At 44.9% G+C, this 16,948-nt stretch overlaps 1 protein-coding gene across 2 annotated transcripts in view; it reads left to right on the top strand.

The window, feature by feature from the left end:
* The first annotated feature begins 7,812 nt into the window (after nucleotides 1–7,812).
* The window catches only part of LOC144692586 (uridine-cytidine kinase 2), a 41,899-nt gene continuing 32,763 nt past the window's right edge, over nucleotides 7,813–16,948 (top strand). For both annotated transcript variants that reach the window (XM_078561598.1, XM_078561599.1), the window contains exon 1: nucleotides 7,813–8,178. In XM_078561598.1, the coding sequence (XP_078417724.1) occupies nucleotides 8,089–8,178 (90 nt within the window). In that variant the 5' untranslated portion in view covers nucleotides 7,813–8,088. The remainder of the gene's footprint in view (nucleotides 8,179–16,948) is intronic.

Raw genomic sequence — 16,948 nt, 5'->3', positions numbered from 1 at the left:
GCAGCACCCAGTGTGAGCATCCCTGTCTGTGCCCCACAGAACCTAGTGCGAGCAGTCCTGCCTGTACCCCGTAGCACCCAGTGCGAGCAATCCTGCCTGTGCCCTGCAGCACCCAGTACCAATAGCCCTGCCTGTGCCCTGCAGCACCCAGTGCAAGCAGCCCTGCCTGTGCCCCGCAGCACCCAGCGTGAGCATCCCTGTCTGTGCCCCACAGAACCTAGTGCGAGCAGTCCTGCCTGTGCCCCGCAGCACCCAGTGTGAGCAGCCCTGCCTGTGCCCCACAGCACCCAGTGGGAGTAGCCCTGCCTGCGCCCTGCAGCACCCAGTGGGAGCAATCCTGTCTGTGCTCCGCAGCACCCAATACCAGCAGTCCTGCCTGCACCCAGCAGCGCCAAGTGCAAGCAGCCCTGCCTGCGCCCCGCAGCACCCAGTGGGAGCAGTCCTGCCTGTGCCTCGCAGCACCTAATACCAACAGCCCTGCCTGCACCCAGCAGCGCCAAGTACAAGCAGCCCTGCCTATATCCCGAAGCACCCAGTGCGAGCTGTCCTGCCTGCGCTCAGCAGCAGCCAGTGGGAGCAATCCTGTCTGTGCCCCGCAGCACCCAATACCAGCAGCCCTGCCTACACCCAGCAGCGCCAAGTACAAGCAGTCCTGCCAGTGCCCCGCAGCACCCAGTGCGAACAGCCCTGCATGTGCCCCGCAGCGCCCAGTATGGGCAACACTGCAGGACATTGGTGAGACCGCACCTTGATTACATTTTTGGTCTCCTTATTTAAGAAAGGGTGTAAATGCATTGGAGGCGGGTGTTTACTAGATTGATACCTGGGATAAGTGGGCTGCCTTAGGAGGAAAAGTTACACAGACTGGGCTTGGGTTTGTTTCCACTGGAGTTTAGAAGAGTGAGGGGTGATTCGATTGAAGTATACAAGATCCTCAACGGCCTCAACAAGGTGGACTTTGAAACGATGTTTCCTCTTGTGGGTGAGTCCAGAACTAGGGGTCACTGTTTTAAAATTGGGGGTCGCCTTTTTAGAACAGAGATGGGGAGAAATCTTTTCTTTCAGAGGATTCTGGGACTTTCAAACTCTCTGCCTCAGAAGGCGGAATAGGCAGGGTCATTGAATATTTTTAAGGCAGAGGTAGATCGATTCTTGTTAGGCAAGGGAGTTAAAGTTTATTGCGGGTAGATGGGAATGTGGAAATCACAACATAAGAAGATCAGCCGTGATCTTATTGAATGGCAGAACAGGCTCGAGGGGCCAAATGGCCTACTCCTGTTCCTATTTCTTATGTTCTATGTTCTTATGTGCCCGACAGCAACCAGTGCGAGCAATCCTGTCTGTGCCCTGCAGCACCCAGTGCGAGCAACCCTGTCTGTGCCCCGCAGCAACCAGTGCGAGCAATCCTGTCTGTGCCCTGCAGCACCCAGTACGAACAGCCCTGCCTGTGCCCCACAGCACCCAGTGCGAGCAGCCCTGTCTGAGCCCCACAGCACCCAGTGCGAGCATCCCTGTCTGAGCCCCGCAGCACCCAGTGTGAGCAGCCCTGCCTGCACCGCAGCACCCAGTGTGAGCAGCCCTGCCTGTGCCCCGCAGCACCCAGTGCGAGCAGCCCTGTCTGAGCCCCGCAGCACCCAGTGCGAGCATCCCTGTCTGAGCCCCGCAGCACCCAGTGTGAGCAGCCCTGCCTGCACCGCAGCACCCAGTGTGAGCAGCCCTGCCTGTGCCCCGCAGCACCCAGTGCGAGCAGCGCTGCCTGCACCCGCAGCACCCAGTGCGAGCATCCCTGTCTGTGCCCTGCAGCACCCAGTGCAAACAGCCCTGTCTGTGACCCGCAGCAACCAGTACGAGCAGTCCTGACTGTGCCCCACAGCACCCAATGCAAGCTGTCCTGTCTGTGTCCCGCAGCACCCAATGCGAGCAGCCCTGCCTGTGCCCAGCAGTGCCCAGTGCCAGCAGCCCTGCATGTGCCCCGCAGCACCCAGCAGGGGCAACCCTGCGGTTCATTGGTGAGACCGCACCTTGATTACATTTTTGGTCTCCTTATTTAAGAAAGGATGTAAATGCATTGGAGGCGGTTCAGAGAGTGTTTACTAGATTGATACCTGGAATAAGTGGGCTGCCTTAGGAGGAAATGTTAGACAGACTGGGCTTGGGCTTGTTTCCACTGGAGTTTAGAAGAGTGAGGGGTGATTTGATTGAAGTATACAAGATCCTCAACGGCCTCAACAAGGTGGACTTTGAAACGATGTTTCCTCTTGTGGGTGAGTCCAGAACTAGGGGTTGTTGTTTTAAAATTGGGGGCCGCCTTTTTAGGACAGAGATGGGGAGAAATTTTTTCTTTCAGAGGATTCTGGGACTTTCAAACTCTCTGCCTCAGAAGGCGGAATAGGCAGGGTCATTGAATATTTTTAAGGCAGAGGTAGATCGATTCTTGTTAGGCAAGGGAGTTAAAGTTTATTGCGGGTAGATGGGAATGTGGAAATCACAACACAAGAAGATCAGCCATGATCTTATTGAATGGCAGAGCAGGCTCGAGGGGCCAAATGGCCTACTCCTGTTTCTATTTTTTTTCGTTCAATGTTCTTATGTGCCTGACAGCACCCAGTGCGAGCAGCTCTGCCTGTACCCTGCAGCACCCAGTGCAAGCAGCCCTGCCTGCACCCGCAGCATCCAGTGTGAGCAGTCCTGCCTGTGCTCCGCAGCAGCCAGTGCGAGCAGCCCTGCCTGCACCCACAGCACCCAGTGTGAGCAGCCCTGCCTGCACCCCACAGCACCCAGTGCGAGCAGCCCTGCCTGCACCCACAGCACCCAGTGTGAGCAGCCCTGCCTGTGCTCCACAGCACCCAGTGCGAGCAGTCCTGACTGTGCCCCAGAGCACGCAGGGCAAGCAGTCCTGCCTGTGCCCAGGAGCACCCAGTGTGAGCAGCCCTGCCTGCACCCCACAGCACCCAGTGCGAGCAGCCCTGCCTGCACTCGCAGCACCCAGTGTGAGCAGCCCTGCCTGCACCCCACAGCACCCAGTGTGAGCAGCCCTGTCTGTGCCCCGCAGCACCCAGTGCGAGCAGTCCTGCCTGTGTCCAGCAGCACCCAGTGCGAGCAGCCCTGCATGTGCACCGCCGCACCCAGTGTGAGCAGTCCTGCCTGTGCCCCGCAGTGCCCGGTATAACAGTCCTGCCTGTGGCCCGCAGCACCCAGTATGGGCAACCCTGCAGGTCATTGGTGAGACCGCACCTCAATTACATTTTTGGTCTCATTTAAGAAAGGATGTAAATGCATTGGAGGCGGTTCAGAGGGTGTTTACTAGATTGATACCTGGGATAAGTGGGCTGCTTTAGGAGGAAATGTTAGACAGACTGGGCTTGGGCTTGTTCCCACTGGAGTTTAGAAGAGCGAGGGGTGATTCGATTGAAGTATACAAGATCCTGAACAGCCTCGACAAGGTGGACGTTGAAACGATGTTTCCTCTTGTGGGTGAGTCCAGAACTAGGGGTCACTGTTTTAAAATTGGGGGTCGCCTTTTTAGGACAGAGATGGGGAGAAATTTTTTCTTTCAGAGGATTCTGAGAGTTTCAAACTCTCTGCCTCAGAAGGCGGAATAGGCAGGGTCATTGAATATTTTTAAGGCAGAGGTAGATCGATTGTTGTTTGGCAAGGGAATTAAAGGTTATTGGGTGTAGATGGGAATGTGGAAATCACAACACAAGAAGATCAGCCGTGATGTTATTGAATGGCAGAGCAGGCTCGAGCAGCCAAGTCGCATACTCCTGTTCCTATTTCTTATGTTCTATGTTCTTATGTGCCCCATAGCACCCAGTGCGAGCAGCCCTGCCTGCACCCTGCAGCACCCAGTGCAAGCAGTCCTCTCTGTGCCCCGCAGCACCCAGTGCTAGCAGCCCTGCCTGTGCCCCGCAGCACCCAGTACAAGCAGCCCTGCCTGCACTTGGCAGCACCCAGTACAAGCCTCCCTGCTTGCGCCCTGCAGCACCCAGTGCGAGCAGCCCTGCCTGCGCCCTGCAGCACCCAGTGTGAGCAGCCTGACTGCGCCCTGCAGTACCCAGTGCAAGCAGCCCTGCCTGCGCCCTGCAGCACCCAGTGTGAGCAGCCCTGCCTGCGCCCTGCAGCACCCAGTGTGAGCAGCCCTGCCTGCGCCCTGCAGCACCCAGTGCGAGCAGCCCTGCCTGCGCCCTGCAGCACCCAGTGCGAGCAGCCCTGCCTGCGCCCTGCAGCACCCAGTGTGAGCAGCCCTGCCTGCGCCCTGCAGCACCCAGTGCGAGCAGCCCTGCCTGCACCCTGCAGCACCCAGTGCTAGCAGCCCTGCCTGTGCCCCGCAGCACCCAGTACAAGCAGCCCTGCCTGCACTTGGCAGCACCCAGTATAAGCCTCCCTGCTTGTGCCCTGCAGCACTCAGTGTAAGCAGCCCTTCCTTATGTGGTTTGTTGTCATATTTTGTTTTAAAATACTCCTGTGCAGCACCTCGGGGCTTTTTATTACACTAAAGGCGCTAAATAAATATAAGTAGTTCAATTAATATCATTAAAAAATGATCTGGTCTTTATCATATTGCTATTCATGGACTTAGCTGTGTGCAAATTGGCTGCCTCATTTCTTACAATCCAACAATGCCAGTATTTCCAAAGTATTTCATTGGCTGTAAAGTACTTTAGCATGTCCTGTGAAAGGCGCTATGGAAATGCAAGTCTTCCTTTCTTTTAGATATAGCGAAGATATTTCATGATCTTGATAATGTGAGATCAAAGCATCATGAATACCTTTCGCCTTGGCAGTTTTTCCCTCACCTGCTCTCCTGACTCCTTCCTGGAATATGATATTCTTCTTTGCTGTGTCTGTCTGAGCAGTATTTCTAAGTGAGCCTTGGCAAGGGGACAATTGAAATCTATACTAGACTGATTGAAAGAAAATGTGTACTCTGATAAAAATAAGATCCCTATATAGAAAGGCAGTACATGCACTCTACCCAGTCACCACATGTTACCACAGTGTATGTAAATTCATGCTATATTTTGCAAAATTATTTGAGAAACCAAATGACTGACTTTATGAAGTGGAAAATTGTTTATTGGGGTGCTTTCTGAGGTTGAGAATACAGCACATTGTTGGAGAAGAGCAGATACCTGGGGCCGGATTTTCTTGTGGCTCAGGGAAACCTGACCTGCACACCTGTGCCTTCTGAAAGCTGACCCACATGTGACTTTATCCAGGATTTTTGTCTTTTCATACAGGGGTCGCGCTTGCAATGCATGTGATGGAGTTCATGAGGAGTGTGAGTGCAGAGGCGGGCTAATTGGAAGGCCAATATAGCAGTAGAGCTCCGAATATTGTTTAAAGGTTCCCAAAACTGCACCCCTCAGCCCCCCCCTTCACTCCCCTATCTTCCCACACGCCACCCCCATGTCCCTTCAGGCCATCCCATGACCCCTCAGCCCCCTACCCATCTCAATGCCCCCTACTCCCACACTTACCCCTTGTCCCCTCATATCCCCCATCCCACTTTCATCCCCCATGCATGCATCCTTTATAGCCACTCACCCAGTATGCACTTTGTACAGTCCCCAGGAGCAATGAGAATTATTTTAAAATAATTGGGGAAAAAATAAACCTCTAACGATCTAATAAAGAACTGAATTCAAACACACAATCATTGTTACTGTAAAAAAAACTGCTCCAGTATCTAAAACTTGTAATCCTTTAAGTGCCTATTAGGTTTGTATACAAATTTAAAAAGCCTCAGCAAAAACATATTCTGTTATTAAAGCCTCTTAAAAGTTTCCATTGTTCTCAAATAGACATTTGCTGAGTTGAACCAATTACACATTTTGAAACCCAGCCAAGCATTCATAATGGCTACAGCTCTCATAACAATAACTTCCAGTTACATTGTCTGAAACTGACAAAACAGAATCGTGTCCCATTTCCATTTCAAAGTAGAGTCCATGTCAATGAATGGAGAAGAGTAGATACAGATTTTTTTTCCACTTTCAAAAGCAGGTTTTTGTTTTAAACAGCCAGGGTTGTCAGTTGATTTAAATTGCAGCACTAAACATGACAGCGGGGACTGACAGGACTTTCTTTTTACATTTTTCAATGCATTATAGCATTTCTTCAATAGAAAAGGTACTGTAATGCATGGAAACACTTACACAATGGTGGTCAGTGTAAGGATCAACTTACCTTTGGAGGACAGGCCCCTATGATGAATCACTGCATTAAAAACACATCTGCATTACAATACAGTATCTGAAAGTGATATTCAAATCTATCAAAACATTTTACACTTTTTGAATGCTCCCAACTCAGGCTTCCCCCATTGGCCATGAACTCTGCAAGGAGGTGCGTCTTTTTTTAGGGCTTCCAAAGTCCACACCAGCACATGAAAATCGTGTGCAGGAGGATATATAATTTTCCTGTGGTCCTCACAATGGGGACCCCGAACATGGAAGAGGTGCGAGTGTGTTTTTCACCCAATGCCTTCCCAAATCACAAGAATGTCGCATTAAAATGGTTTGGGGTCGGGAAGGTAGAGGAAAATTGTTTTTCCAGCAAAACAAAAACAAAATTCAGTGGTTCATGACCAGATTCGCTCCTCCATTGGGAGATGAAAATCCAGTCCCTGACCTATGGTATACTTGTGCTATTCCTGATCTGGCAGATGCTTGTGCTCTCCCTCATCTTGGATTTGCTTGTGCTATAATAAATGTCGGAGGGTTATCGTCGACCTGAAACTTTAACTCTGTTCCTCTCTCCACGGATGTCCCCTGACCTGCTGAGTATTTCCAGCACTTTGTGTGTTATTTCAGATTCCCAGCATCTGCAGTATTTTGCTTTTGCTGTGCTCTCCCTGATCTGCCATTAGCTGCTGCTCTCAGTGCTCAGTGAGTGCCTGCACTGATCAAATCTTTTTGTGGAAAATGTTAGTTCACATTGCTTGATGTCCTTTTCACTGTATGAAGAATAGACAATAAGCATTTGAGCTTTCTCGTATGCCGGATCCTGTTTTCTCACCTCTCAAATGGCCAACATTCCAGGGAAGGACAACACTTCAAAGACACTGTGAAGCTCTCCTTAAAAGACATTGAAATTAAAGGCTGAGAGGAGCTTGCTATCAATTGTTCAGAATGATGACAACCTCTCCATCACGCTGCATCACACTTTGAGACACAATGTCTTAATGGTGAGGCAGAGCGGCAGAGGAAAGGGTACAAATCCTGCACTATGGATCCCACTACTCATGTCCAAAGATCTGCGAGTTGAGAATCTGCTTGTCAAGTCACATGAAGAGCCATGGCTGAAACTCACAACCCTAAGTAGATGTCATCCTCGAATTGAGGGACAGCCGCGGCCAGTGACGACAATGTAAATAGTCTTACATCAGACTCCCTATGTGTAATTAATCTACCCCCATATTTTCATGGATTTGTTTCGGTTGAATTACAAAGGGCTGAGAGGATTTAAGGCAGGATGGTTCCACAATCCATGTATGTCACCTTGCATATTTAGAAGATAGCATCATATTAGATCCTCATTGATGGAATGGGAGAGAGAAAATTATAACAAGGCACCAGTCACAACTGGAGTTAACGTAGATAAAAGTTCATACCTTCATGTTCTCTTTGCATTTCTCAAAGGTGTTTACTAATTATTTCTGAAAAATTCGAATTTCAATAAAAATGTTTTAAAAATGTTTTTTATGACATGCTATTTTGGATGCCATTGATTGGCTATTCCCAGTAAAATGAGTTATGGGTGGTTTCTTCCCTTATTGCTCAGAAACAGCTCCGCCCATGCCCCTGAGTATAAAGTTGGCATGCCTGGGTAGTGCTGCTGGGGGATGGTGGTTCTGACTCAGTAGTTTGCTGCATCTAGTCTGATGCGACGGGTGGGGATCGGAAAGCGTCTGGGCTGTGGTCATCATCCAGCATTATAAATTCGGGTGTTCTTCAGAAATGCAACCGCAAGAAATCCAGTCGAGTTAGCCCTTCTCTTTTCTCTTCTCCCTAGGAGCAACCAAGACCGGATTCGCAGGTGGGGGAGGGAGGAAAAAAAAATAACCCAAGAGCTGAGTGCACCATGGCAGGAGACAGCGATCAGACGGTGCAGAACCACAAACCCCGCAAACCCTTTGTAATCGGGGTCGGAGGGGGCACCGCCAGCGGCAAAGTATGGCTTTGTGTATCCGATTGATGCGTTTTCTCAGTGATTGTCAGCGAGTTGAAGCGGCGGCGTGTCTCCCCCCCCCGGGTTTACACGCCGCTTTGTCCCGGGCTGTCTGCATCTGGCACTAGTAAAGGGGAAGAGGGAAGCCGATAGACACCCTGTCGGCTGGGTGCTACAGAGTTGCAACGATTTATATAAGGGGGAGGATAGATACTCAAAAGGGTTGTGGTGTCATGTATCGGAATATTGTTGCTAAATGTAGCAATGTAATTGCGACCCCCGCGGCGGGTGTATAAAGCCAACCAGTCCCTCTCCAGTCGCCGCAACTGCATCCTTTTGTCATTGTTAACAGCAACAAGCCACTTGGTAATACACACACACATATATGTGTAATATATATTTGTGTGATTTGCAGAGAGGGAGTGTCATGAGCTGCCAGCCGGAGGTGACGGGGTCAGGTTTTAAACGTGGAGTTAATGATCTTTTAGTTTATAAGCATATGTTATTGTTTGACACCGTTGTTGTAGATTTGCAGAGGGGGGGGGTTTGGAAGTGTTGAGAACTTTTCCCTTTAAGATTCTGAGCCCTGTGCCAGACTCATGCCAAAACAGGTCAAGTTAGTTTGTAACTCTGTCTGTATTTTTCTCTGCACATTGTATCCGGTCAGCCGGCTGCATGTTTCCCGCCATGTGTTGAGATATCATTAGGTTTTTTTTGTGTGTGTGTGAGAATCAATTTCCCCAAGGTTACTCACATAAGTGATCTTCCTGAATTCCGTAGCAATAAAGCAACAAGCCCTCGCAGTATTTCAGTCGGATGTGTTTTGTCAAACGCCTCCCAAGTTAAGTAGTTGATTTTTTTTTATATATATATATATGGGAAGAGGATTTTTCGGCCATTTTCTTTCCATTGGGGGAGGGGGAGAGATGTTTAACTTGTCAGGGTGGCTTCACAGATGAAATTAACCAAATTTATGCGCTTCAATCATCATTTGAATTCTTTGCGTGCCCATTTTAAAGGGGAGAAATATTTGCGTGGAAGGACAGCGTCTCTAAAGTTGGTATAATACTTTTTTTTGTGAAAGGTATCTGCTCACTTTTATCTAGAGCTGGAGTTAACATAATCATTAGATACTCACATGTATGTGGGGGCTCCCTATAATGCAAAAGGAATGGGGGGGGAGGGGGGAAGGATTGACGTTTTTGAATGTATATTTCCATGCATTGATGAACCAACGGGTTAATTAGAAGACCTGAGCTTTTCCAGCTATTTTTATTTTAATTAGAAGTATTATGCCCGATTCGAAAAGGGGATTTCATATGTGCAATATCAATTTTGAAAGTAACAATCCGTTTGGATTCTGGTTTTACCAGGAGAGGTGCAAAAACTAGATCATAAAGCTGTCTTCAAAAACTTTCATTTTGTGAAAATGATGTAACGGTACAATAATCCAGTTGCTGATCGCCCTGTATTTGTGTGCGGTTTGCTCCAGGATATTCATTACTGATGCCGCTTTCATAACATCAGCCAGTTCTGGCGAAATTATTGTATCATGTGTGAAGGATCACAAGAATTTGGGGCAGTTGGATTTGTAAGCGCCCTGTTTTTTAATCCCCTACATTGCAACAGTGACTTCATCCTTGGCTATAAAGTCCTTTGGGATGGTGTGAAAGGTGCTATATAAATGCAAGTCTGTCTTTTTCTGGTTGCTATTATTTGTGGCATGGTAAAAGTCTGAAGCAGCATGTAATGCTTCTGATTTTCAAACACCAACCAAAAAGACCTATTTGATTTCTAAATAGAATAATGGGGTGGGAACTACAGGCAATGAAAATACTGGACATACATAACAGGCCAGTCAGCATCCAGAAAGAGAAACAAAAAATAACATAAGCTGTATATCTCCAGCATGTTCCAGTTTGCATTTTGAATTGGCTTTTTAAAATTCATGTAATTTTCTGATACTATATGGGAGCCTGATCAGAGTTTGCTTAGCCCTCTATTTATTAAAATTGAATTATGTGCTTTAATCCTGCCATGTTGCAAAATAAGGACAGCATTGTAATGGTGAAATTGCTATATGTTTTTGTATCTCTCTTAGTTATTCTTTTGCATGTGTTGCGAATGTGATAATTTCTTCTGGTCAAGTCCAATCACGTGTTTAAGCCTGGAACAAGCTTAAAATATTTTCTGTATAATGTAGTAGTCTAACACTAACCTTGCAGCACAATCCAACCACTCATGACGTTGGTACCTAGCTTAATGCTTCACTGCATTTTGCTGATAGTGCAGTCTAATTGTGACATAGTCTAGTTGAATAGCCAATTTGTTTGCTGCATCAGGTAATTCAGTGTGTTCAGCATCTTGTATTACATTGATCTGCTGAATGTTCTGTCCAAAAAGTGGAAGTCTTGGCCCATTGCAGGTTTAAATTGCAACAAAAAAAATCACAGCTGAACATTTTCTTGTCAAGGAAGATTGTGTTGACACCCTTTCTTCCTCATTGGCTAGTGTCTTGCATTGCACCATGCACTGCATTCCTTTAATTGAACCTTCAGTCATTTTGTGTGACTATTTCTGTTGATCATTGCATTCATCTTGATATTGACATGATACAAAGTCAATACAAGAAGTAGTTCTGCTTTAATGCTTCAAGGTACAAATGCAGCAAAAGCTGCTGAGTTGATATTAGAGTAAATTGCACAGCAACTAAATCAGAAAAACATTTTAAAAAATTTATTCATGGGATGTGGGCATTGCTAGCTAGGCCAGCATTTATTGCCCATCCCTAATTGCCCTTGTTCAGAGGGCAGTTAAGATTCAACCATTTGCACATGAGCAGTTTAGAATGTGATCACCTTTCTTTCTGATATGAATATAAATTTCCTGGTAGCTGTTCAGAACCACTTAACAGGAGTGGGCCATCCAGCCCCTAGAGCCTGTTTCTTCATGCAATTAGACCATGGCTGATCTATATCCTAACTCCATCAGTTCTATAAGCCCTTAATACCTTTGCCTAACAATCTATCAGTTTTAATTTTTACATTTTCAATTGAGCAAGTCCAAACAGCTTCTTGGAAGAAAGTGTTTTTGGATTTTCACTCCTACTTCTTCCACTACCCAAAGATGAGCCAATCCACCCACTCAGGAAGGCAAGAACACAGCAGTTTCTGCCTGTTGTGGTAAGATCCTTTGTGGGGTAGAGCTCTGTTTGGAATTGGGTGTGCAAAATCACTTTGTTTGGTAGGACTCTTCACCACCTGGAAGCTGAATCACTGCCTTATTTACCAATTGTAATGTTATGATCTTTGTAGAGACCAGTAATGTTTTTAGGTTTCTTTTCGAATCCTAAAAAAATAGGTATTTACTAAAAGAATGAATACACAAGGTTCATGTTTAAAACAAAATAATTTTACTACATACAAAGAACAAGAACTATCTTTAACTGACTATTTAAGATAAAAATGCAATTTCTTACGCTCTAAATCAAATGTCTTAACTCCATTTTCCTTCTACCTCCATTAGACTTACACCCCAAAACCCTCAAGCCATATACTTATTTAAAAACTTGAAAATTAACTGCTTGATCTGGGTACTGTGTCAACAATTCGTAAATAGGATGAGATTTCTTCCGTCTTCCGTTTACTTCCTGCAAAGTTGTCCCTTCAAATCTCCTCCAACCATCCTAAGGTTGCAAATTGCCCGTTCAACATGGGCGTCTCTGGCGTTTTAAGCATAGCCACCTTGGGTCAAAACTCTCCTGGTTCTAATATTCTTTTAACTATATTGAGTTTTCTACCTAAAGCACTTTATTTCTCTCTCCTCAGCTGGGTTATACCAGAAATGCAACCCACTGTTATTAGAGTCCTTCAGTTAACAAGAGTTTTTAATTCTTTTGGACAACACCCAAAATTTCACCTGTATTCTGCTGAAAAAGATGCTTCCTTTTACTCCAGATTTTTCTAAACCTAACTAAACTGCTTGAACTGAGAACCACCTTTAGGAATCCACTCATCCTTATAATCAACTTGTTGACCCTTTTTTTTCTCTAACCTTCATCTCCCAGACAACCTGGTCCCATGATTGTTTACTAGAACTCAGCTGCTTTTTTTTAACCAGAAATCAGATCTTAGTTCTTAAAGAGACCACCATCCCACCATAAAATATATTATTTTCCCTAAAAGCACATGGGCCATCACAGTAGTTAATCCATCCATTAGTGGCCAGCTGTCTTGATTGTTATCCTTACCAAAGCATGTGATTGAAAGAGGATATTCCCAAGATTGAGCTTTATATTTATATATATTTTAAAAATCGGAACACTTTCCAAGTTTATGAATTCAGATGTTAAAATTTACTCTTTTTGTTGAAAGTTGAAAAAAAGGTGTTGGACTGATTTTTAAAATAAGCGTGCCACCTCCTGAGATTAAAAAGCTCTTTCACAAATAACGTGCAAAGGTTATTAAAGTGATCTCTTGGAATGTATTACATCTTTTGATGTGGAATGGCTGGGGTTATGAAACTTGAATCTAAATAAATAGCCCTACAAATCCATATCCACAATTCATTGATTTAAGAAAAGTGGAAAATGCTGGAAACACTCATTGGGGAAAGCAGTATCTGCAGAGAACCAGCATTATAGCAGTTCAAATAGGTACCCTTCATCGGCTGAAGGATCCACATCTTTCCTCCTCAGATGCTACCTGGTTTACAATTTCCGGTGTTTTCTGCTTGTCCAAGATTTTGGATCTTTAGTATTTTGTTTCTTGGTCATTCATTGTTCCTTTTTAAACCCGAGAACCCATTTTGCTGTTAGCAGATTTCCAATGCTAAATTACCCTTTTAATGAGTGAGATGGGAGAGGGCAGTGCAAAGGAGCATTAATGAGCATTTTTAAATTTTATTGTAGTTCTAAAACAATGGAAATCGAAATTCAGTGGCCAGCTAAGTACTAGCTATCCAGGGCCTTGCCAGCTGCTGATCTTTAGGAACTGTTTGTTGGTAACTAGCATAGCCAGCAATTTGCCAAAACCATTGACACAACTATACCATGCAAACATGCAGCCTGAGGGCAGGTTATCTGCATAGCCTATCCCAACCTGACAAGCTATGCTTTCTGATACATGGCCAGTGACCTGAAACATTAACTCTGGATTTTCTCTCCATGGATGCTGCTGGATCTGCTGAGTATTTCAGCATTTTCTGTTTTATGTGATGTGCTATGATATTGTTCTAATTTTATTTCCTTTGTCTTTGTCTATTAAACACACCAGAGCTCTTCAGAAGATATTAGACCTGAAATTTTGAGTAATAGGATCAAAGTATTGAGTATTGCTTTGATCAGACACTTCCTAGGTGCACATACACCTTTTTTTTGTCCTATTCTTTCAAATGATTTGGAACAAGACATTAATTGTGCTATAAAAACAGAAAATGCTGGAAATACTCAGCAGATCAAGCAGTATCAATGGAGAGAGAAACCGAGCTAATGTTTCAGATCGATAACCTTTCACCTGAACCTCTGTGCTGTTGGAAGTACTGCACCAAGGATACTTACTATTTAAAATCCCTGTCTAAAGATAAAAGAATCTCATTAAATATTCATTAAATTGGCTAGCCAGTGGCCCAGGACTACAGGAGAGGTAACTGCACATTGACATCAATTTCTGATACAAATTCTCCATGCTTGAGAGAACTGTAAAGACTGGGATCACTGACGTGAAATTTGAATCTGCTGATATCATTGAATGTTCTAGGGCAGAAATGGATCATTTGTTCCCCAAGTCTACAGTGCTGTTCTCTTGGCATGAGCCACTTGATCAAATCCACACCCCTGTTTGCTCCCCAGACATAACTTTTCCCTTGTTGTGGGGATGGGAAACCCGACATAATTCCTTTCAAAAGAAATTGTAGACCCTGCCAGTGGTAGTCCTCATTCTAACCACCCTATGTGCGTAAAGCTTTCTGACCTCCACTAATGTGATTATTTTAAATTTATGTCCACTTGCATTGTCTTGCTGACCACTGTGGAAATAATCTATCTTTATCATTAATCTTATAACCTGAAGGCCTTATTCTGGACTTCCTTCATCCTTCTCTCAGGCAAAAAAGCCAATAAAGATTTTATTTGCCTTTTTACATGCCCTCATTTACTTACGCTGTCAGCTTTTAATGGTGCATTTAGACTCGGGCTGATGGTCTCTCTCAGTGTGATGCTTGGCACATCCGATAAAGCTCTCTGCACAATCAAATTCTAATTTTGACTTGTAATGCCATTCATTTTTCCAAAGCTGTAGGAATTAAAATCATAAACCCAAAACTGGTGGAGAACCAATCTTAGAAAAATAAATTTGACTTATTCAGTTCCCCTGTCTATAAAGAATGTGGATGGAATGGTGCAGTGGAATTCCCAGAACTTTTTTTTTAAAAAAAAAGCAGTGACGAAACTTGTAACTTTTCAAACTATGGCCATGGCCCCTGGAGGTTTGTAAGAGGATTCTGAGATCAGTTGATTTCTGTCCATCTAGAGCCACTCATCATAAATGTGTCCAGAATTCTGTACTCTTCTGCCTTTGGTGATTTCTTTAGGATTTGTTCCCAGCATTTATAGTACTGTTTTCTGATGCATAGCTGACACTGTCTTGGAAATTAAGGCAGGGCGATCTATATCACTGTCAATATTTATAGGGTTCCTCCATATATGAGGGGGAAAAAATTGAAAAGCAGCTAAACAATGGCCTCGCTGAATAACCTATTGTGCAGCCATATATGTAATCCGAGAAACTTGTCTTCAAGACATCTTCCTACGCTTGCCATTCTGTTTTCAAAAGTAGAGCTTACTTTTAAGCATTATAACGTTATTTGCATTTTAGTGGAGCAGCACCTGAGCATCCAATGCACTGGCTCCTTGCATTTAGGCTACTAAATCTAGCTCTCCTGTATAGACAGCAGAATTTTGCAGTGAAAATAGGAAGTTATGGCAGCATTATCACAAGGAGCTATCACATAGTTGCTTGCTTCCTGCAATAAAAACTAACCTTGGTTTCCCTCCCCATGCCCACCTCCTGAATGTTGAAAAAAAAATTGTCAAAACGCTTGAACTAAACCTAGAATCATATAATAGATACAGGACAGAAGGAGGCCATTTGGCCTATCGTGTCTGTGTCTACTCTTGAGCAATTCACCTTGTTCCACTCCCCTGCTTTTTCCTCGTAGCTTCAAATGTTTCCTCTGGAAATAATGATCTAATTCTCTTGAACACCATGATTGAATCTGCCTCCACCACACAGGGAGTGCATTCTAGATCCTAATCATTTGCTGTGTTTTTAAAAAAAAAATAATTTCCTTATGTTGCTTCTTTTGCCAATCACCTTAAATTGGTGTCCTCTGGTTCTTGATCCTTCCGCCATTGGGAACATTTTCTGCTATCTACTCTGCCCAGACTGTTTAAGGTTTTGAACACCTACATCAAATCTCTCAACCTTCTCTTCAAGGAGAACAGGCCCAGCTTCCCCAATCTATCTACAAAACTGAAGTTCCTCATCCTTGAAACCATTCTGCACCATCTCAAATGCCGTCACATCCTTTCTAAAGTGTGGTGCCCACAACTGGAGGCTGTGCTCCGGTTGAGGCTGAACCAATGTTTTATACAAGGTTAATCATTACTTCCTTGCTTTTGTGCTCTAAGCCCTTATTTATAAAGCCCAGGATGCTATAGGCTTTACTGCTCTCTCATCCTGCCCTGCCACCTTCAATGATTTGTGCACAAACATTCCCAGGTGTCTGCATTCCTGCACTCCCCTTAGAATTGCATCTCTTCCTTGTTCTTACTACCAAAACCTGGAAAACTGGAATCCTGAAACCTGGACTCTTGTCAAAGCCAGAGGAAATTGTAGCCAAAATTGACTTATTCTTCAAAAACATACTTTATTCCAGAATAATTTTGACGTATTAACAAAGTGAACACTAAATTCCAACAGTGTAGAAACTACCGCAATTTCAGAAAGTTCTGCAGTTATCAGTTCTCTTTTATTGCTGCAGTTGTTATAAAGATTGCTGCTGAGTGCCTGAAGATTTGTTGGTAGCCTTCTGTCATGTGAGATGATGGATTGTGCTGTAGTGGTCAACTCTATTAAATATCGCCTAGTGCGGCTCATGAGCCCCACTCATCACTATCACATAGCACCCCAGATGATACTGCACTTTAGGCCAGTGAGTAGATTTTCCAATTTGTGCTGTGCTGTTCTTTGGCAGGGCAGAAGTAGGAATGTAAACCTTGGATACAGTAGCACCAGACTTCTCAGGGGAGTATCATGGTTCCTGCTCCTCATTACTATCCAGTGATCTGTGCTGGGGGTGCTCATGGGCTCAGCTATGATGCTTTTCTTTTTTTTCTTCCTATGCTCAAAGGCGTAAACTCCTGCGCACTTGGGCCAGAATATAATGCTCTTCAGGCGTGCGCCCAACCTGACCGAGCATAAAATGACACGCGATAACATCGGGCGAGTGTCCCGACGTCATCGCGCACTCACGTGATATTTCAGTTGGCAGGTGTGGACGGGAGCTGACAGTGCACTTGCCGACAATTAAAAAGCCTATTAAGGCCATTGAAGTTATAATTGAAAAATTTTTTGCTGCCCGTCCAACCTTACGGTTGGCAGGCAAAAAGGTCAAGCTGCCTTTTCATTTTTTAGGAAACTTCATCCACCGACGAGATGAGGTTTCCAACAGCAAATAAATTAAAAATTTTAACATTTCATTAATAACATGTTCC

This window comes from Cetorhinus maximus, chromosome 17 (genome assembly GCF_964194155.1).
Source record: "Cetorhinus maximus chromosome 17, sCetMax3.hap1.1, whole genome shotgun sequence".
NCBI classification, from domain to species: Eukaryota; Metazoa; Chordata; class Chondrichthyes; order Lamniformes; family Cetorhinidae; genus Cetorhinus; species Cetorhinus maximus.
This window is presented reverse-complemented; position numbering and strand designations above follow the sequence as displayed.